The sequence below is a fragment of the Mus pahari genome, chromosome 5 (genome assembly GCF_900095145.1).
Source record: "Mus pahari chromosome 5, PAHARI_EIJ_v1.1, whole genome shotgun sequence".
NCBI classification, from domain to species: Eukaryota; Metazoa; Chordata; class Mammalia; order Rodentia; family Muridae; genus Mus; species Mus pahari.
The window spans coordinates 98,328,663-98,351,519 of record NC_034594.1 but is presented as its reverse complement, the minus strand read 5'-3'; the positions used below and the strand labels follow the sequence as shown (position 1 = coordinate 98,351,519).

The window sequence follows — 22,857 nt, the reverse complement described above, 5'->3', positions numbered from 1 at the left end:
GGTGGCACACGCCTTTACTCCCAGTACTTGGGAGGCAAAAGCAGCCGGATTTCTGAGTTTGAGGTCAGCCTGGTCTACAGAGTGAGTTCCAGGACAGCCAGGACTATAGAGAAAAACCCTGTCTCAGAAAAAAAAAAAAAGAATAGTAATGAAAGCCCACACTTGACATCAAATCATGCATGTATGTTGACAGTCTTTCCAGCTCCTATTAAATTTCATTTTTCTTTTTAAAAAAATTTACATTAATACATCTATTGATTAATTGATTGATTGATTGATTGTGTGTGTGTGTGTGTGTGTGTGTGTGTGTGTATACATGTCTTCCATAACTAAGGAGTGTTTGACAGTTGGTAGCTTCTAGAAAGGCAGAGTCTGTTGTCTTAGTAATGTGGCCTTGTTTCGGTCAGCAATGTTCTCTGCATAGTACAGACAATTGGATTCAACATCATATAAAAGTAATAATAAAAAACTGTAATTTTTACTAAAAATATTACTGCTTTTCAATTTTGAGTATAGAGAGCTACTCTGTAGAAATATGCTGAGTAGGTATTTCTGTTTAGTTTTCTAAATTACAATGAGAGGTACTTGTACATATATTTATTGCCATCATATTCCAAAATGTTTGAGAAACTCTTACTCCAGCTCAAACATTCCCTAATATAGTATGCTAATTTTAAGGCCACCAAGTCCCTCTTACAACTGTGTTAATTTAATCCCATCCTGGTTCTTTTCATCCAGTTCTCTATCAGCCTCGAATCATGCAAATACCTATGTTCCATTTCCTGGAACTTCTGACATTTCAGTTTGTGTTCAATGATTTCTTGCTGTGATCTTTAGTAGCTGACAGTTGGAACAGCATCCTTACCCTGCTTCTAACTCTCTTTATAACGTCTCTGACAAAAGTGAAGCATTGCAGTGAAGGCTCTTAATAGAGACATTACTATGGCAATAAAAGATGTAAATTGCAATTTCAAACAATCTACAAGAGCTATGATGGAAGTAGTGATCAGTCCTTTGATGAACTGCCAGTAGATTTCTACACAGTGTGGTCAGATTTGCCAATTATGCAAGGAAGAATAGAAACTTAGCTGTTTGTACTTAGGGTTTTAAAACTTCTATGTGTCTATGTATGTGTGTATATGTGTATGTGTATACAGGTGCCCACAGTGGGCAAAAGGGAACATCAGATCCTCTGGAGCTAAAGTGTGAATCACACTAATAGGGGCTGAGAACCAAAGCCTTGTCCTCTAGGAGAGCAGTGAACACTCTTAACCTCTTACTGTTCTCTCTGGCACAAAATGCAACTTCTTAAATGAAGAGAATTAAAACAGGAACTTAGGCATATTTGGTTTGAGGAAGGAGGAGAGGTAAAGTTGTTATAGCAAGTTTAGTTAAACATGTGTGAAGAAAAAAAAAAACAAGAAACACATTCAGAGGGTACAAAACTGTTATCATGTTGGTCTGGGACTCTAAGTATAGTATGATATATAAAGAACACGAGTTTGAAGAGAGTCCAGGCTATGTAGAGTAAACTCCTCTCAAGGACTACAGGTAAGGATACAAATGAATACAGTAGGAAACAGTGTTAAGAATAACTGTAATGTGGACAAACACATTGGGCAAGGAGGAAATGTTCCCCCATTTTACAAAGGGATATATTGAAATTAAGCGTAAGCATCCATTTAATGCTCATCCATTAGAGATGAGGCTTCTAGACAACCCTGTCCTGATGTCTTTCACAAACTCAAGCATACCATAGTTAAAATTGATACATCTGGTCCTGGGGATCTATCTGAGTTAAACTTACCTTTAAACTTGAAATCTGAGTTTAGATACCAGAACCCATGCAAAGAAATGGCACAGTGACATTTATGTGTAATTTCAGCTGCAGGGAGGTAGAAACAGGGAGTTCTATGGAGATGCTGGATAGCCAACAGGGCTGTTCCACATCTAACAGGAGCTGCCTAAAGAACAGATCCATTGAGGGAACCCATACCCCAAATTGACCTCTGGCCGATACACACAGACACACAGACACACCCATAGGCACACACACACACACACACACACACACACACACACACACAAACACAGGCATATACATACACAGACACAGAAACACACACACATAGCTTGTACATCTACACAGAGAAAAGATACATCATGAAGCTGATCCCTCAACATTATCTCATTTTTTAATGCTATCATTGACTTAAAACCTCTGATGAATTTTTCAGCCACCTTCTTTCTGCCCTCAAATACTAACAGAAAATCTTCTTATAACTTCCAAGTGCCCGTGTCTGTCCCTTTCACTTTAAATTCTTGAGACTGTTTGTTTAACTTGTCACAGGTTCTCCTGAACCCCTAATATATAGGGGGCCTCAGATCTGACTTACTTTCAATCCATTTGCCAGAACAAACTTCTATATACAAAGCCGATCTTCGTCCCTCCTTGACTTTGGTGTCACGATGCCTGATAATCTCTGCCACGATGAAGGGTTGATAATGTGGCGTTAATATGAAGTGGCCATCCCAGCCCCCATCTCCATCTTCTCTGGAGCCTTGAAAGCAATTTGCATGTTTTCTGGAGTTTTTTTTTTTCATAACATCATACATGATTTCACTCAAGTGGAAAATGATAGATCACGAATCTTTCACTTACATTCTTCAAGTGTGTGGTAGGTTTAGGCTTTTATTCTTAAACGCTCATCGAGAGCTGCTTTCCTCACACCCATCCTTAGGGCCATTATTACTCTCCCATAATTGAGCAAACTGCCAAGCCCCAGGGAGAATAGCCATCCCCCACAATGAAAATTATTCCAGGGAAAAATTTAAAACATACAATTTTAAGTTAGCATCTGGTTTTCTAACTTTTCTGAAAAGCAAATCTTTTTTTTTTCTTTTTAAACAGCACTATACATTTCATGTATGATCAGGAGAAGCTAGCACTGGCTTCTGCTCTTTTGAGAGAGTCCAGTCAGTCATTCTCACTATGGCAGCCACAGCCTTGCTTTAAGCACCTTGTCTCTACAGGCTGTTAGGTTTCACATGACAGCTCTGCAATGGACCACAGAGACGCCTGCTGCTTATCTTACTCTACCCAATATGGCATGAAAATCTGCCTAGTGGGGTACCTTTTTACCTGGTAAAGCCTTCAGAGACCCTGATGCTTCTCATATGGTGAATGATCTGTGTCGAGCTGAGTGATGCCAGACTTCTAAGAGGCTGCACATGTTCCTCGGGTGCCTTAAATACATCACCCTTATTAATTGGTCCAGTAGACCATGTGCACTATTGTTTTGCTTGAGCTTATCCTTTTGCCTCTCTTTAAAGGAACTTGCTGAAATTTAGAAGTCAAGCCTTTTATGACCCTCCAGGACTCTGGGCTCAAATAGTCACTTATAGGCATTATTGTTTAGTAATTCTAAATACATACAATTTTTTTTGTTGTTGTTGTTCTAAAGAGATGGCTTAATCAATAAACATGAGTACCTAGGTTTGTTTCCCAGAACCCACATAAAAGGCCAGGTAATTGTGGCATGCTTATTATCCCAGCATTAGTAAAATAGGATGTAGATACAGGGGGATGCCTAGAATCAACAAGTAAGCTAGCCTGGCCTATTTGGGTATGGTCTAGGCCAGTGAAAAACCCTGACTCAAACAAAAAAAGGGAGGGCACTGAGCAGTAATTATCGTATGTTGTGTTTTGGCTTCTATGCAGGAGTATGTACTTACATCACACTGTTTCTACATCCCTTTATCTCAGCAAGGAATAAGTTGTAAAGGCAGCCTTAAAGTTACTAAAATAAATTCCCCCAAACTCATATTTGTCTTGATTTATGCTTGCTGTTGTTGGGGGGTTGCCTATGATGTCCAGAAGAAGGTTTTGTGTCATCTTGAGCTACAATTACAGGCTCTTGTGGATGTTGAAAGCAGCACTCCAGTGCTCTGGAAAAGCATCAATCACTCCTAACTGCTAGCCGTCACTCTACCACCCCACCTACCAGCCCTGATTTGAAGGCTTATTCAATTGAGACTCAACAGAATTATATTAAAATTCACAATTAAGGCCAATGTCAAGCAGCTCTCATTACTGTTAGAAAGAAATTTTTCTCTCAGATGCAAGAGATAATAATAGAAATGCTTTCTAGTAATGGCTCTCCATCTTTGTAATGTTGTCACACTTTAATATAGTTTTGCGTGTTGTCGTGACCCCCCAACCACGAAATTATTTTGTTGCCACTTCATAAGTCTAATTTTGCTATGGTTGAGAATAGTAATGTAAATATCTGATATTTGAAACCTGTCAAAGGGCCTTTTGATATCCCAGAAGATACGGGACCCACAGAATGAGAACCACTGCTTTAAAGTAAAGTAATTTTGTGTAAAGACCTCCAGCATTCCTTGAATAAACTGATAGGTTGTGTTGTGTGTGTATATGCATATATGTGTGCAGATGCAGGCATAAAGTCTAGAGGATCTGAAGTGTCCTGCTACATAGCATTCCATCTTATTCCATTGTCATGGAGTCTTTCCTTAAACCTGAAGTTAACCTGGCAGCTAGCAAGCTTATGCTTGCTCTGTTATCTCTTCAGTGTTAGGATTATGGGTGCACAAGGTACCACGCGCCTCTTATATGGGGGTTGAGGGATGTGAACTTAGGTCCTCATGTTTTTTGTTTTTTGTTTTTTTCTGTATAGGTTTTCAATCACTGAACTGTCTCTGTAGCTCTAAAATGAGTTTCCAATGTTAGGTTCACAGATAGGGTCCTTGAATCCTAGGTGACCGCTGCTAGGCTCCAGTTTCAGCAGCGTGTGCCCCTGCAAAGGTATTTGGAACGTTTCCCAGTTTGTGTGCAGCCAAAGCTGGAGGAAGTACAGTGATCATTAACAAAGTGTCAGACTAGATAATGGGAGGAACTGTAAAGACACTAAAATGTTGTTACCAAGGCCCAAACGCACCTGTGAAAACAGGAAGTTAATTGTGTGAAGACTATCACACGGGGGGGGGGGGGAGACAAAGCATGTGAGATTTCCTTTAAAAAATTCATACTAGACAGAAACAAAAAATCTCCACACCAAAAAAGAATGAAAGCCACGAAGAGCAAGCAACACCCTCTGGCTGGTGAGATAACTCAAGGACTGGAAGAGGGGCCCTCTTGGACTCTCTTTGCTCCTCTTTGACCTTGAGACAAAGTCGCCATCTTTGATAGTGGAGTTTTCTAATCCCTAGGACAGAAGTTGAGACATTGATCTCATAGCAGGTTTTTAAATAGCAACGGGGCTTCACATACTGTCTATTTCGTCATCTCTTTAAAATAACATATACTTGCCAAGGCTGCGGTGTCAGCACAGATGACCTTGTTGATTGGATGTTAAGTTCCTTGGAGGCTAGTTCCTCTGGATTTTTATCACATAAGATGTTAGGCAGAGGGGCAGAGGGAGGAGTAAAAGGTGAAGAACGAGGATCTCAGTCACATCCGGTTACCCGCAAGAACTGTTGGGCATCATTGAAAATCTCTGAGGGGTGGAGAATGTGCATGTGACATGACCTGCTGGATGAGCAGCAGCTGTTGATTGGAATGTTGTTATTATTGTCCGTTATCTTTAAATATTGATCCTTTATAAGTAAACATAGAACGGTGTGTATGCTTGACTGCTGGTGCTCACGGGGGCTTCTATGAAGACTGGACACGAGGTCAACTAAGGAGAAGAACTTCCAACTCTCAGGGTTGTACTCTGGCCAGTCACTGTGGCCACTATATTCTCTTTATGTATGATTCAGAATGAATGAGCTAAGTTATTTCTGAGAACAGTTGTCTGCCCATATTAAACAACAATAACAGCAAATCAAAAACTAACAAAACATTGTTTTCTGCAATGCTCCTAAAACTCAGTGAATCAGATTAAAAGAAAAATCAAAATTAATTTTCCAAAAGAATAGCTATCCTGAAGCCAGAACAGAGAGAGAGAGAGAGAGAGAGAGAGAGAGAGAGAGAGAGAGAGAGAGAGAGAGAGACTAAGCAGGCCAGTTTAATTACAGCCTTGATGGCATTCCTCAGGATCTAGTCTTCACACAGGGGTAATGTGAAGTCACCTGATGGGAACCAGTCAGTCTTTTAATTGTCCTGTCTCCTTGTTTCTGGTTCACAGAGAAGGTGAATGGAACTGACAGATTACTTTTTCATGGTTATTCATTGTTCCTACTTGTTTTTAAAGATCTTCTCAGTCTTTGAACACAAACCCTTTGGCCCCTCCTACTGGATTACTTATTACATTTTTATAGACAATGTAAAATTCCAGAAATGAAAATAAAGCCAATACACACCCTTAAATTTTGTTCCTGAAAATAATACATAAATATCCCTCCATTCTACTGAATTTTAACAACATATGTACCGAATGCCAGCATTTGGGGGCTCCATGATACTAAGCTGCCACTCTTAGATTCTGGCTAAAAACCCCTCACCCAACCTGACTGCATGTTGGGGATCTGCTGTTATATCTTCTAGTTTGGAAATTCTTCAGTGGTGTTGGATTTTAGTGAGGAGAAAAGGGGGAGAAGGGTGGAGCTGTGTGGAAAGCACGGAATGTTCTGAAAGAAATCTTTAGCCCTCACCCCAGACAAAGCACATTGTCTCCTTTCAAAGATTTCCTACATAAAGTGGAGGCAGGGTGTTGCAAAATAAGGACTTAGTATAAGGCCTGTGCTCTAAGACCCAGGGAAAGAAACATGATATATGTGATGTCGGATATGTGACAGGGGTCACTCCCTCTTAGCCTTCCTATTAGAGAAGAAGAATGGAGCAGCATGGTTTATGTGTGAATCCTGCTGTGTAACAGTGGCCAGGTTGCCTTTGATCCCCAAGATACAGGAGTCTGAGTTGTTCAAGCCTTGCTTTCAGACCTTTCTGTTTAGAGCCTGGTAAACTACAGGGTCTGGTTCTCACAGAAGTAAGCAGAGAGAAACCCTAAGGATACTAATTCATTACAAAAGGATGAAAATGCAGAGGCAGATGACAAGATCCGAAGGAAATGTCAGACAGGGAAAGGTCCTGGACACCAGTGTCTCTGTCTTGGATTTGGAATACATCATTATCCTCATAGACATTATCATGACCCCCACACTCCTTTAATCTCAATGTGCAGAATTAGCTGGATTATTTGGTCCATGTCCTTGTATCAGTTCAGATATCATGATTGGGATGTTTGAGCCTTAACACCCACAGATTGAATGCAACCCCCTTCCTTCCCATATCTTGAGGTACCACTGGAAGAGGAGAAAAGAGGTAGGGCCAACAAGGAAAGGGGAGAAGAAAAACCCATCTCAACCTTCTTCTATTTTCCTTAGAGAGCTTTGTATGAACATAAAGTAATGTTCAAAGTAGAACTAAGTTATACAAAGTAATTTGCAAAGGCATGTCTCAGCAAATACCATGCAAACAGCTTAGAGTGTTTAAAGTAACTATTTATTTTTGTTCCTGTCAACTCAACAATTTTCCTGTCTTTCCTTTTGATTTGAATGCAATAAATACCTATATTTCATGTAGAGTCCTTTCTCCCCCTTCTATGTATTTAACTATCATCATGCATTTTAAACTAGCACTAGCACTGTCACAAGGTCAGTTAAATTGTTAAATGGCAAGCTCAGAATCCATCAAGTACAATAATTGTTTGGTATCAAATACAATTAGTTACATATTTGTAACTGTATCTGCTTTATCCTGGGAATTCCCTTTAAAGAAAGTTTGTTTTTGATAGATCTTTAAATACAAATTTTCAAGGAAGTAAATAGGAAAAAAAATCAGTCAGAAAATGGCAACAGAGAATTTTAATAGTGTATCTTTTATTTCTAGTAACACAATATAAAGCATTGTGGATATTTCAGAATTCCAATGAACCTTTACAAATGTAAATGCATGTGGGCACATATGCATTTGAGATATACATATGTGTGTGTCAAAAATAAGTTTACATCTCACAAATACATGTATTTGTATTTGTGCATGAGTCTGTCAAATAAAAATATATACTTTATAAACACATTTATATAGAGAACAATACACAGACAGAGAGTGGGGTGGAATCGAGAAAGAAGAGGAGAGGGAACGTGTCTGTGCAACCTGAGCTGGACATCACTTGTAGCCTAGATTGACAACAAATTTGGAAAGTGGCCCTTTTGCTTCTATCTCCCCAGGTTTGGATTTATGGGTATGAGCCACCACACCTGGATCAATATATTTTTTTTTTATTTTGTTTGAGACAGAGTCTCATATAGCCCAAACTGTGGTTCATAATATTGTAAGAGGTTCTCAAGAATTAACAAATTAATTTTCAAAAGAATGAAAGTATACATTTCAGAACATTATGTTGTCAATGTGCTTAATGATTGAAAATGAACTTGAACTTGTGATTCTTCAGCCTCTACTCCTCCAGTGTCCGTTCTTTCATTAACAGAGAAGGAATACAGGACTTCTGCTTGTGTGTCAAGAACTGTACGAAAAGAGCATCATCCCAAGCCCATTTTTCCTTGATCATATAAATATTGGTTTTTAAGTATTAGCATATAAAATGGTTATTTTCATGTGTTTTTAATGAACTGTTGAATGTATTTTTAAAAACTTTTCTATTAACGGATTTTGATACTCACAGTGATTATGAAAATATACACAAGACTAACACTAACTCAAGCCAAACAAAAATCACAGAATCTAGGGAAGAAGGTGATCAAGAAACCTTCCGCTAGCTGACTAGCTGACTAGCTGACTAGCTGACTAGCTGACTAGCTCACTAGCTGACTAGCTGACTAGCTGACTAGCTGACAGGCTGACTAGCTGACTAGCTGACTAGCTGACTAGCTGACTAGCTGACTAGCTGACTGACTAGCTGACTAGCTGACTAGCTGAGGCACTTTTTGTATCTGATATCTGCTTGGAGGGGAGAAGAAGATTTCTGAAATTATGTAATCATTTGTTTGTCAACCACATGACAGACAAGTCTCATTCCCAAACCTAGATGGGCTATTAAAAACTGGACTGTGTGGGGAAAAAAAAAGAAAGAACAAACTAAATGTTGATCAAGAAGGATGGGAAGGTGGAATGGACAATTATGAGAAAAGTTTGGATCAGTGTCCTATTCCAAATAATATTGTATAAAATTATTATCACAGAATTAGCAAAATTAATTTTCAAAAGAATGAAAGTATCCATTTCAGATTATTTTGATAAGCTGAAATTTACCTGATGTTTGATTTCCATATTCAACTCACTTATTCTGTTACGCATCTCTATAAAATAATCATTTCTTTCTTTCTTTTGGTTCTTCTAGGTAACTTTTAAAGCATCCAGACACTCACTTTCCCCAGATTTAAAGTATGTCCTCCTGGCATATGACGTCAAGCAGGTAAAGGAACTCTTGTGCTTCTACGGAACTTTCTCTCTGTGGATACTAAGACAGCTAGTTTACATTTAAACTTAGACGTGCTCAGGCATGTTGAGTGTGGCTTTGAGAAAGATATGGTTGAAACTGAGATAGTTAGTTAACTATCAAATAACTGGAACAATCAATCTGTCAGGTGAGAGTTACAAAAGCATGAGGTTTTAGGAAATATGACAGAGGCATGCTTGCTTTCAGGATAAGCCCATTAGCATCAGTGGAATTAGAGGGCATATATAGGTGAGAGACTTTCCTAATGGATATGTCCTGAGCTGCAGTGTATACATAAAGAGAACACTGTTTCAAATAATGATGAGAATATGCTTTGGTACTATTTTAAGGTTTTCATTACATTTGTGTGTATGGGGGGGGGGCTTTGGTGTTTTTCATAATATGAGTGACAGTCAAAGGGTCACTTAGGGAGTGGATTTTCTTTTCCTACTGTCTGACTCCTAGAGACTGAATTAAGTAGGTCAATAGTCTTAGTGGCAAATGCCTTTATTCACTGAGACATCTTGCCAAGCCAGGATTTGGATTTGTTGTTGTTGTTGTTAATGTTTTACTGAAATTGTGTGGAATCTGAAGTGTCTACTCCTACAAGATAGCAAGTGAGGTCTTCACACACTGAGCTACTTTGACAGCTGGTGGTAATTTAAAACTATCTGTGTTGTGTGTGTGTGTGTGTGTGTGTGTGTGTGTGTGTGTGTGTGCATATATTTGAATGAGCATCTATGTATACATTTGTATAAATGCAGATATATGCATGACAGGGAACATAAATAGAGATCAGCAGCAACCTGTGTGTTACTCCTCGACTTCCATCTTCTTTAAGACAGGAACTTTTTACTTTTCCTCTGTTTGTATGTTCCAGGAATACTGTCTGTAAGCTTTGGTGGATTCTCCTGTCTTCTGCCTCCATTGCCCTGTGGAAGCAATGGAGTCAGACATTGAATTATGTGTCAGTTTTGCTAGCATTCTGAGGATTTACAGTCAGGTCTTCAGGTTTTCATGGCCAATGCTTTTATCCGCTGAGCTGTCTACCCAACACTGTTGATAGCATTTGATGTCATCTGTGTAGTGTCAGAAAGTAGAACAACAAACTAAATTAACCAACTATAATATTCTTTTCTCAGTCACTGCTTTATTCTTCTACTCCAGCTTTAGAGTACAATTAGAACATACATAAGGCAGGTCAGTATTTTGTAGAGTTAAAAAGCAAAGGAAGTGTTAACAGGCAATTCAGCACATTAGTTTCTGTAGTGAATAAATGATGGGAGATTACTCAAGGAAGTTTTATGAGCTTTAGGACAGACAATAAAAATTTATGGAGTTAAGGCAGTAGGTTTCATATAATGCATCAAAAGCCCTGGGACACATGGCAGTTCACAGTTGAGAAGGCTTGCTCTTTAATGTATTAGCCTTTTGGAGTGTACATCCAATGTGTATCTTTATAGAAAAATAAATTATTATGAAAAAGATGGTGATGCTATCATTACAAGCGTATCTACCTGTTAATTCTCTTCGTGTTTTTGGCTGACTGGTGATTTCTTTGTGGTTCTTTCATCTGCGGATTTTGTAAGGTACTTGTTACAGTGAGAAAAGAGTGACTTTTAGTATGAGAAAACATAATAAAATGCACTCCAAGGTTACAAAATAATGCTATCTAAAAGAATTTAAGTTTGACCTGATGTAAAAAAAGGAATATTGAAATTTTATCATTTGATTATGTTTGAATTCTCTGTTTAGTTCTATACTCCATTTTTTGATTGGGTTGTTTGGTGTTTTTGGTGGTGAGATTCTTGAGTACTCTATATATTTTGGATATTAGCCGTCTATCAGATGTTATCAATTATTGATCTTAGAGCATGAGCCATTGGAGATCTGTTGAGGAAATTTCCCCCTGTTCCAATGAGTTCAAGACTCTTTCCCATGTTCTCTTCTATTAGATTCAGTGTATTAGGTTTTTGTTGTTGTTGTTGTTGTTGTTGTTGTTGATGTCTTTGAACCACTTAGACTTGAGCTTTGTGCAAGGGGGCAAGTATGGCCTATTTTCATTTATCTATATACTGACAGCCAGTTAGATCAGCACCTTTTTTAAAAATGCTTTCTTTTTTCCATTGTATATGTATGGCTTCTTTGTTAAAGATCAAGTGTCCATAAGTGTGTGATTTTTATTTCTGGGTCTTCAATACTACTGCACTGATCAACTTGTCTATCTCTGTACCAATAGCATGCAGTTTTGGATGTGTGTGTGTGTGTGTGTGTGTGTGTGTGTGTGTGTGTGTGAGAGAGAGAGAGAGAGAGAGAGAGAGAGAGAGAGAGAGAGAGAGATGGTACCTGTGTGGTAGTCAGTTTAGGGGAGTTTCTTCTCACTCCTACTACTTAGGTACCAAATATTGAATTTAGGCTTGTTGGCAAATATCTTTACCTGCAGATCCAGCTTGCTGACCATGAACATTGGTCTGTAAGCATGTAGAAGCAGTCATGGAAATCAAGACTGGAACTGTCAACAAGATAAACATTCATAGCAATAATAGAGAATCTAGAACTTAGAAATGGGCTTTTGAATGAAGGCAAGTGAATTTTGGAAGGGTAAAAAAAAATCTTTAAAGAACAAAGTATAATCTTTTCAACAAATGATGCTGGAGTGATTAGATATCCATAGGCAGAAAGAAAATAAGAAACCTGCATGATAGCTTAGTGGGTGCAGTTGCTTGTGACCAAGACTGATAATTTGAATTTGAGCCCTGGGACCCACATAGCAGGAGAAAAGAATATATACATATATCACATTACAGATATATATATATATATATATATATATCCCATTACAGATGGTATATATATATATCCTATTACAGATGGTTTTGAGCCAGCATGTGTATGGTGGTTTGGAATGGAATTCAGGACCTCTGAAAGAGCAGTCATTGCTCCTAACCACTGAGCCTTCTCTCTAGTCCCTATTTATTAATATTTAACACAGGTCTCACTATATAACTATGTAACCAAGGATTGCTTTAAAAATCTGCACTTTTATTTTTAATTATTACTTGGGGGACTTGAATACAGTTCAGTTAGTTGATGGAGTACTCTGCTAGCATACATAAGCCCTGTATTTAATCCCCAACCATCACATAAATAAAGCATGGTGGTGCATACCTATATTCCCAGCACCATAGATGTAGGGAAAGATGATACAGAGTTCAAAGTTCTTGGCAACATAGAAAGTTTGAGGCAAGTTGGGGATACACAAGATCCTGTTAATCACCTTAAATAACCCAGATCTCCTTTTGTTGGTAAACAGTTAAATGGTTATAGAACCACGCAGAGTATACAACTCAGAAATATAAAGGAAAAGGATTTGATATATCCAAGACCATGGGTGACTCTCCAGAGTTACACATAAGTTTTAAAAGGCAACCCCCAAATTTACTAAGTGTATACTTCCGTTTATATAATATTCTGGAAATAAAAATGTTGAGAGATGGAAAGACAGAGAAAGATTTTTTTTCAGGCATGAGGTTAAAGAGAATAATTCTCTTTATTTTGTGTAGCTTTTTGTGCTCTTTGGGAGAAAAATGTTCTGGTGATTGACTGTGTCCGTACCCTGGATTCTTACACAGTAGTGTTTAAAAACTGTTTTGGTTATTATTTAGAATGATTTAAATTTCATGTTTTATTTACTTATTACTTTTATACTCATGTCTGTATATGGAAATGTATGTACCACAGTATGTGTTTGAAGGTCAGAGGGCAACGTGCAGGAATCAGATCCCTCTTTCCATCCTGTGTCCCAGGGATGGAGCTCAAGCCACCAGGTATCAAGCACCTCTACCTACAAAGCCATCTCCCCAGCTCTTGAACATTAGGTGAAACTAGCAGAAGGATAAGTCACACTTCCATCCAAGTACATTTTATAACTACATATGAATTTATAATTAACTCAAAATAAAAACACCTAATTAGTCAAAAGATCTATTTGAAATTTTTCCTAAAACTTAAAATTTATAAAAAGAAATCAGGTCCAATTTATTTAATCAACTATGTAAATCATATAAAATCTTTGAACTTTTTGCTTATGTGAGTTCCCAGGAATAGATGAGTACAATTTTTGTACTTCTTTACATATTAATTTTTCAGACTAATCTTGCAGAATTTTAAAGATTTCTGAATGAGACAGGTTAAAAATAGAAAAGCCGATCACATACTAAACACACTCAGTTATCAGTTCATGAATATCTCATTCCTATCTGTGTTGAGCACTTACCTGTCTTGGGGGAATATCCAATGTCAGTACATTCCAAGTGGAAATATTGAATATTTCTGTGGATGTTTGAATAAGAATTCCCCACACAGGCTCATATATTTGAATGCTTAATCATCATGGAGTTGAATGATTTGAAAGGATTTGGCAGATCATGAGGTGTGTCCTTGTTAGGGACAGCGTGCCACTGAGAGAGGGCTTTGAGGTTTCAACAATGCATGCTAAGCCAAGTCTGTCTGTCTCTCTGTCTGTCTGTCTGTCTGTCTGTCTGTCTGTCTGTCTGTCTGTCTGTCTGTCTTCCTCTCTGTGTCTCTCTCTCTGTCTTTCTCTCTCTCTTTCTCTCTCTGTCTCTCTGTCTCTCTGTCTCTCTCTCTCTCTCGTCACTCTCTCTCTGTCTCTCTCTCTTTCTTTCTCTCTGCCTGTCTCTGTCTGTGTCTCTGTCTCTCTCTCTCTGCCTTGCTCCCTGTCTGTCTCTCTCTCTCTCTCACTGTCTCTCAGTTTCTGGCTTTCTTCCTCTGTCTGTCTGTCTGTCTGTCTGTCTGTCTGTCTGTCTGTCTCTCTCTCTCTCTCTCTGTCTCCCTTTCTGTTTCTGTCTCTCTCTCTGTCTGTCTCTCTCTGTCTCTGTCTCTGTCTCTCTCTCTCTCTCTCCTCTCTCTCTCTGTCTCTCTCTCTTTCTTTCTCTCTGCCTGTCTCTGTCTGTGTCTCTGTCTCTCTCTCTGCCTTGCTCTCTGTCTCTCTGTCTCTCTCTCTGTTTCTGTCTTTCTCTCTCTCTCTGTCTGTCTCTGTCTCTCTCTCCATCTCTCTGTTGTTTTTCTTTAATGTTTCAAATCCCTGTGTTCCTGAATTGTATAGTCACCTATTGCTGTAGCTCTGCTCTGCTCTACTTTATCCTTCCAAATTGTTGCTTATTTTTCCAGATTAGATGTATGTTTTGTTAGGGTCCAAGAAAGAGCCACATATTCAGACACCAATCTCAGCCAGGTGTTGACTATTGATCAATATATATTCCAAGACTAATTAATTACTGATGCAGGCAGGGGTCAAGATCGAAATCTTGAACCCTGCGAAGTCCTCAGAACCAGTTTTTATATGGGAAAAAAACAAAAATTAGCTGCATTTGCAACATATAAGATATCTAGACAAAGCAGCTCAGTCTCACATTTGAGCTGATAACCTGGATTAGAGACCAGAGGAACTCCAAAGTCCAATAACGAGTTTTGTCAGGGCAGGAAACAATGGGTCACACTAAGGTTGTGAGCTACGAAATGAAGATTGAGAGAACATGCTTACTTTTGCTATGTAATATGTATAGGCCTGGAATTGCTCACTTGATAAAGGCACATACCACTACACTGATAACCCGAGTTCAGTTCTGTGGACCCACATATTGAAGGGAACGAGCATATTTATATGTATTGCCATCTTGATGCTTTTGGACCCCCACAAGTACACACATGTGCAAACACATACACTAAAATAAGTAGATAAAAATGTAATTAGAATCACATGTCACAAAATATCTTTTCTTTTAATTTAGAAGGAAATATACATTTGTATTCAGATTGTCAATGCATAAATATTTAGGGGTATGTAAGAAATATCAAAAAATCTTTTACTTGTATATTTTTAACTATAGCTTGAGAGATTATGTAAAGCAAACATGTCCATGCAACCATCATCTGCATTAAGAAAGCAAAGCTTCATTCTAGAACTGCGTTCTAACCACTTGCATTGGAAATCATTGTCTAAAATTTCACTGGTTAGCTTTGATGATTTTACACTTGATATAAATAGTCTCATGAAGTATATTATTAAGTTTATGTTCTTTCTTATCTGAAGTTCTATGGTTGATTCCTCTGCACTACACTAGATACCAAGGGTGATCCACTCCACTGCCGATGTAAGCTGTGAAAACCGCACATGAGTAACAGGTTCTGTCCATTACAGGCTGTCCTTTTCTCTCCCTTTTTACTGTGTGTGACCTGACTTTTCCTTTACCTCTATCGAAGCAAGTATATAGAAGACAGAGAAAACTGCTAAGCACTCAAATTAGCCTACCCAAGTAGGAATGCTTTTCATCATCCTAAACCTCACAGAGCTCTCACAACTTGGATGTTGATACCATATTCTAAGGTGAAGGCAGGATCAGAAATGTTTGCCATTTACTTGAAGGCTTTGCTCTGGCATAGGGGTGGAACCACCCTTCTAATTCCAGCTGCTCTGGCCTTAAAATTCAAAAACCATCAAGGATTAATCTGGGAACACATAAAATACTACATTGATTATAAACTAAATTTTAATCGATTAAAGCTAATGAAACTTCCATTACATACAGTGTAGTTTTAATTTTTTGTATAATATTTGTGTNTGNGTGNATATATATATATATATATATATATATATATATATATATATATGTATATGTCACAAACAGAAGGCAACTGATAGCTTACAAGAGTCAATATTCTGTTTATAAGGGGTTTCCTGGTTGTCAGACTTGGTAGAATGCACTTTTACCTGCAAAACCATCTCATGGACCAGGCATACATTATTTTGGATACTTAAGTGGTATTTGTGATATTTTTCTAGGCTTAGAAATTATACATCTTTATACTTCAGTAACTATCTAACTGGCATAAACTGAAAATATTTTAAACAATTTAACTAGAGCATTTTATTATAATTTAGTGTGTATGTGTGTGTGTGTGTGTGTGTGTGTGTGTGTGTGTGTGTGTGTCTGTCTGTCTGTCTGTCTGTCCTGCACACACAATCATGTAAAGGTCTGCTGCTTATGCCATATTGCTCTCTGTTTGATACACTACATGCTCTGTAGAGTGTATTTGCTGCTATCCAGACTTGGCTGCATCCACACTACCCTGTAGGTCTATAGACAAAGTCCTCTTTATGATAAATATCTATTTTAACTAAGAAGTAATCGTTGTAAAATGAATCAGGTACGCACTACTGCTTGAAAAAGTAACTCTTCTCTAGTGAATTATCTAATTAAATTCTGGGTCTTAATACTTCAGTGCTTTACAATTACCCAGACATCTTTATGAAGTCTGTGGGAGTAGAGTCTGGCCATGGGATTGTCTAGGCCATTAAGCTTCATACAGTTGGGGTGTACTACTATTTTGACTAATCCTGTTAATGATGAACTTACAGAGACACCTGGGGAGATGGCTCAGTGGATAATAGTATTTTCTGTACAAGTATTAGTACCTAACTTTAGACCCCCAGAACCCACTTATAAAAGCAGTTACAGCTATGCTTTAGTGTTAAGAGAGTGGAGGTAGAAACAGGAAGATGCTGGGACTGGCTGGCTCACTGTCAGTCTGGGTCCAGGTTCAGAGAGAAATATTGTCTTAAAGGAATAAGGACGAGAGTCATAGAATAGAATGCCTGAGGTCCTCACATACCCTGCACATACATGTGTGCCTACAGAGACATACACAAACACATATAATAGCAAGGTTAGTGGAAGCACAGTCTATATTTGGATATATGATATAGCTTCTTCATCCTCAAATCTTGCCATCTTTCTCATGTTTTAGCTGCTGTTGCCAAACTGTTTGCCTACCAAACTTTCTCCTTATTTGAAGCAAGTTGATAATACAGGAACAACATCAATATATTTTATATACTTGTTCATATGTATAAATATATAGCTAGATAAAAGCTAAATATGTCTCTCTGGGAGCAAAATAGATGAATTTGCAGTGCCCTGGAAGCTGATCTGCATTTTATGAACTAGCCACTCCCCCACTCATCACGTCATCCTGCTCATCACGTCATCCTACTCATCACGTCATCCCACATGGACCTGTCTAGTTTGAAATAGGATCTGTCAATTTTTATTAAATATTCATTACATTCATTTATTTTATGAGTACGTATATAGGCAATTATGCATGACATGTTGCATGTGTGTAAGTCAAAAGACCAGTTGCAAGAGTCTGTTCTGTCCTCCTAACATGTGGTTCTAAAGGATCAAAATTGAGACTTCGGATTTGACAGCAATTGCCTTAACCCACTAAACCATCTTCCCAGTCTAGTACTAGATTTTATGCTTTAGGAATATGTGGGGAGTCTGAAAATGATTTGCCTCTACAGGTTTCCATATGTTATAACATTCACATGATTTAATGTAGGCACTGCTATGACAGCCATCTCTCTATATAAATATATAGATTGGTATTAGTTAACTAAATCCCTACCTATGTGCATGTATATATGTCAGTACAACATACATGTGTGTATATGTGTGCATGTTTGTGTGTATATATGTATGTGTTTCTTTCTCTCTCTCTCTCTCTCTCTCTCTCTCTCTCTCTCTGCATGTGTTTGTGTGTGTGTGTGTGATGGTGTGTGTGTGTGTGTGTGGCTGTGGCTGTGGCTGTGTGTCTGCGGGTCTGTGTATGAAAAGGTGAGTATGCTGAGGCCAGAGGTCCATGTCCCATGTCTTCCTCAATCACATTTCTGTTTTATTTATTGAGATAGAACCTCTGCCTGAACCTAGAACTCACTAGGTAAGGTAGGCTGTCTGGCCGGCAAGGAATAAGAACTTACTTGTCTCTGCATTCCAAGTGCTGGGATTCGAGCTATGTATACCACCATACCCAGCATTTTACGTAAGTGCCATGAATACAAACTGAAGCCCTCATGTTTTTAGGGAAAATGGTTTATTGACTGAACCATTTCTTATCAGCTCTGATCAGAGAAATTTTAGTAAATGAATATATTATAATTTATTATGTAGAAGAAAATATATTCATTGTTTCCTAAGCTTACACACATTATTCATCTATGATTCATCTTATCATAGATCACTTTAACATTACAGATGATACAATAAAATGCTACATTAGCAAAACACTCTCACTGTCAAATAGGACTGGCTATATAGTATTGACTTCATACCAAACTATTGACCTGAAACAATAATTTATGTGAGTAGGAATGCTTTGGGTCTAGAATTCTTGAAGAGATAGGCTTTAGAGGGCCAGCATGATATACTTTCTGTGAGTAATGACCAAGGTGGTAGCTGTGGCCATCATGTGCATTGACTAAGCTGAAGGAAGGACATCTCCACTCCTTTACTCACATAGTTGACAAGTTAACTGGCTGCTATCCCCAGAGTCTCAGTGGTTTTCATGTGACCCTCGCCAGGGGCTACTTGAATGTCCACATGGCATGACATCTGGCTTGTCCCAGAGTGGTGATTTGGTAAAGCCAGGTGGTGTCTGCAATGCCTTAAAAAATAATCTACTCTTAAACCTCATCAATTATTTCTCTGTCGCACAGGAACAGCTGTGCCACCAGGTGGGAAGTGCTATGATTAAGGGGTGGAAGTTGAGGGATGGGAGTCATAGCTGACTCTTTAGGCCAATGAATGGCTCTTTTGGCTGTCATCCATCTAGAGACAGAGCAGTTGAACTGTATAAAGGCTCAGTGTAGTAAACCATGGGTCACCTTTGAAAATGCTTGTGTTTCTCAATCTGGCTAGCAGATTTTTGAAACAATTGACCCAAGAATTGAAAAATTTCCCAGAAATGTCATATTGAAAGAGAGAAACCCCTCTAGTCAGAGGGACTACTTCTTTTCCACAAAGAGATTTAGAATTTGTCAGACCACCTTATAGGAAAATTTCTGATGCCCAGATAATAAGTCAGTGGTGTGTGGGACAATACCTCGACTAGGCCTACTTAAATGTTCCTATCAGTATTTCTTTATTTAAACCTCAGAGTCACTGTAGGCCTCAGGATGGACATTGAGGGTCACTGGATCTCTTTGTTTCACTTGCCATTGTGACCATATTAAGTACAATCTCCTTTTATAATGTATCTTTCTCATTATTAATTTGCTGTTATAAATCTTTTATTTTAAAATATATACGTACATATGATTCTCCCTGTGAGCCTGTGCTTGAGAGTGAAGTATCTACAAAAGCCAGAAGAGGGCATTAGATCCCATGGAGCTGGAGTTATAGGCAGCTGTAACCTGGTGTGTGTGGGAGGAGGAGAACTGAACTGAAGTCCTCTGCCAGAATAGCATTCACTCTTAATGAAGAGCCATTTCTCAGCACTATAATTTACTTACTTTAATTAGCTTCTTAAGAATAGGTGGCCAGTCTGTAAGTTGTGGGGTATAGACTGTGACCACAAGAAGGTAACACCCTCAAAGTTAGGTATAGATTACAAGATATATGCTATTGAAATAAGGCAGCTTAGAAGCCATCTGAGAAGTCATAAAGAAAGAGCTTGTTTTGTATTTGTGGCAACCACTGCTTATCCTACATAAGTTGGTCCTGTTTTCCTAGCTTGTGTGTGTGTGTGTGTGTGTGTGTGTGTGTGTGTGTGTGTGTGAGAGAGAGAGAGAGAGAGAGAGAGAGAGAGATTAAATAAAATTTTAAAAACCACAGGATTGAAGATGAGATGGTTTAGTGAATTATAGAATAACATCATGAGTAATTGATGTGTAGTTCAGTCCAAAATAATAACGAAAGGCTCTGGGTCTGAAGTTCAAGGGCAATAATGAGCCAGATTGATCTTTTTAGGTAAGAGCTTGATTTTCAGTTACTACTGCTACAGAGGAGGAATCAGATAGCAGCATGTCAGGAGCTCAGGCCCACGTGACAGAATGGTGAATAGGAGCCTAAAGGTTTCCTTGATCTGTTTTATCCCATAGCTATCTGTTGCTGAAGGTAACCTACTGATGCTAAGTTAAAGAATGCCAGGTGATGAAGCTAATCTTGTGGCTCATGGTGGCAGTTAGACAAGACTCTAGAGAAGCAAGTTGCTTTAGATCTGAAAACCAAATTATTATAGTTACACCTGTTGTTAGAAAAAATAGCATTTTCTTAAGTTAATACATTCTGAAAGTTTTCACCTGATAGTCACAGTTATGTTAGATCAGACACCAAGGTGAGAAAGAAATGGCTATGAATTTGGCTAAATAAAGCCCAAGGTAAGAATTAATCTGATTCTAGAGCTGCAGCATGCCAACTCTGCCACATTCCTCGAAGTTCTGATCAATTAATGAACTTTGCAAGAGGTTCAGTAGACAGTGTGGATCTCTCCAAACCACCGTGCATAGACCCTTCAGTCTCAACCTGCCACAAAATGGAAATGATAAGTACGTTTTCATTGCAGAAAGAAAAACTTTTCACATCAAAGTATTATAGGTAGAGGTCACACACCTGCTAAGATTTCCAGCCTCCAGTGTCCTGAAACAAAGAGTTGGACAAGAGACACAAAGACAGGAAATAGGAAGAGAGACTTAGCCTTCTTCAATAGGGGTAGATGGAGGCAGTTTTGTTACATGTAGCCTCAGTGGGAAAAGATTTCAAATCCTGCTCCCATCAGAATATTTTTCTTATTAGATATTTATCCTCATCTTACTCTACTGCCACAAAAGGGCAGCAGGAAGCCAGAAACAGACCCACATAACAAAGGTGTCCCTAAGGAACTCCGTGTGGGTGTGGCAGTCCTACTTTGTTATTTTTAATGCAGATGGCTATTTGTCCACATTAAGTACAGTACAAGGATATCTTGAGATGAGTGTTGTCAAGGTTAAATCCCAGTGCATTCCATTAATCCCCCATAGGTAACAGTCTACCTTCTGACAGCCATCATACTAATACACACTCAGGGAAAAAGCTATGTCTTTGCAACTAATATGTCAGACTTGAAATCCTACGGATCATAGAACTGTTACCTTGGTGCTAAACCAGTAGGGACAGATTGTTCTATTTAGTTGTGTCCATTGTGAAGAACATCAAATACAGAATAACTTGTCCTAAAATAGCAACAACAATAACTCTTAGTGTAAATGAAAAATCCCAAGTAAGACTTCAAACAATAAAGAATAAGGGAGCATCATAAATCCTAGAGCCATACTTTCTGATAACGCCAACAGAACAGTCTTTGGATTCCTAATTGGAGTTAACACTAATTAACTTTGCATTGCTTTAGTGTTGCCTTTTTCAAAAAGAAAACAGTTAATGATTGCACAAGGGAAAAAGCTAGCTCGCAGGTAGTGGTGTAGCCTGGAGGGCATCTACATTAGCCAAATGGAAAAGACCTCAATGTTTCTGAGGAAAGAGGGGTGAAGAATATAATTAGAGTCAAAAGGCCAATGTATTTCTGAAAGCCCTCAACCGGAAAATAACCAAGGTTTATTATAAAGAAATTTATTTGGGGAATGGGGCAGCTCAGTGGGTAGAATCATAGGGTTAAGAATCATAGGCAGAATCATAGCTTAAGGTTCTGTGAGAGACATTCTTGCGAGTTAATAGAGGTGGATGCTCACAGCCAATCATTGGACTGAGCACAGGAACCCCAACGGAGCAGTTAGGGAAAGGGCTAGAGAAGCTGAAAGGGTTTGCATCCCCATAGGAAGAACAACAATATCAACCAACCAGAACCCCCACTCAAAAGCTTCCAGGGACTAAACCACCAACCAAAGAGTACACATGGAGGGACCCATGGATCCAGACACATATGTAGCAGAGGATGGCCTTGTCCTATATCCATGAGAGGAGAGGGCCTTTGTCCTGTGAAGGCTCTATGCCCCAGTGTAGGGGAATGCCAGGGTGGTGAGGTGTGAGTGAGTGGGTAGAATAAGGAGAGGGAAGATGTGATAGGGGGTTTCCAGAGGGGAAACTTGGAAAAGGAATAACATTTGAAATGTAAATAAATAAAATATCCAATATAAAATCACAATGTGGAATGTGTAAGGACAAGACTTATTTTTTAATTTGTTTTTATTAGCTTCTTTCAACTATGGATTCATATGAACCTGTAGAGTAGGAGATGTCCACTATGGCTACAGATCTTGTGCTCTCTGCCTCAGGGGCACGATTTTTGATAGAGTGTAAAGAAGAGAGTGCATGGGAATCCCAGTATACTGTGAAAATATGGCTGAAGTGATGGCCCAGCAGTGAAGAGCACTTCTTCTTCTAAAGGACATGAGTTTGGTGTTCAGCACCTACGCGTGTAGATTAGATCACAATCACTTGTCACTCCAATTCTTGGAGATCCAATACCCTCCTCTGGTCTCAATATGCTCCTCTACACACACACACACACACACACACACACACACACACACACACACACAAATACTACATGCAATTAAAAGTACAGTTGATCTTTTTTT

The 22,857-nt window shown here is 38.6% G+C and overlaps 1 protein-coding gene across 4 annotated transcripts in view; it reads left to right on the top strand.

Moving 5' to 3' along the window:
• Dpp10 (dipeptidyl peptidase like 10) overlaps window positions 1-22,857 on the top strand; it is a 1,452,235-nt gene that overhangs the window by 1,141,753 nt on the left and 287,625 nt on the right. For all 4 annotated transcript variants that reach the window (XM_021198715.2, XM_021198714.2, XM_029538361.1 and 1 more), the window contains exon 5: window positions 9,327-9,401. In XM_021198715.2, the coding sequence (XP_021054374.1) occupies window positions 9,327-9,401 (75 nt within the window). The remainder of the gene's footprint in view (window positions 1-9,326; window positions 9,402-22,857) is intronic.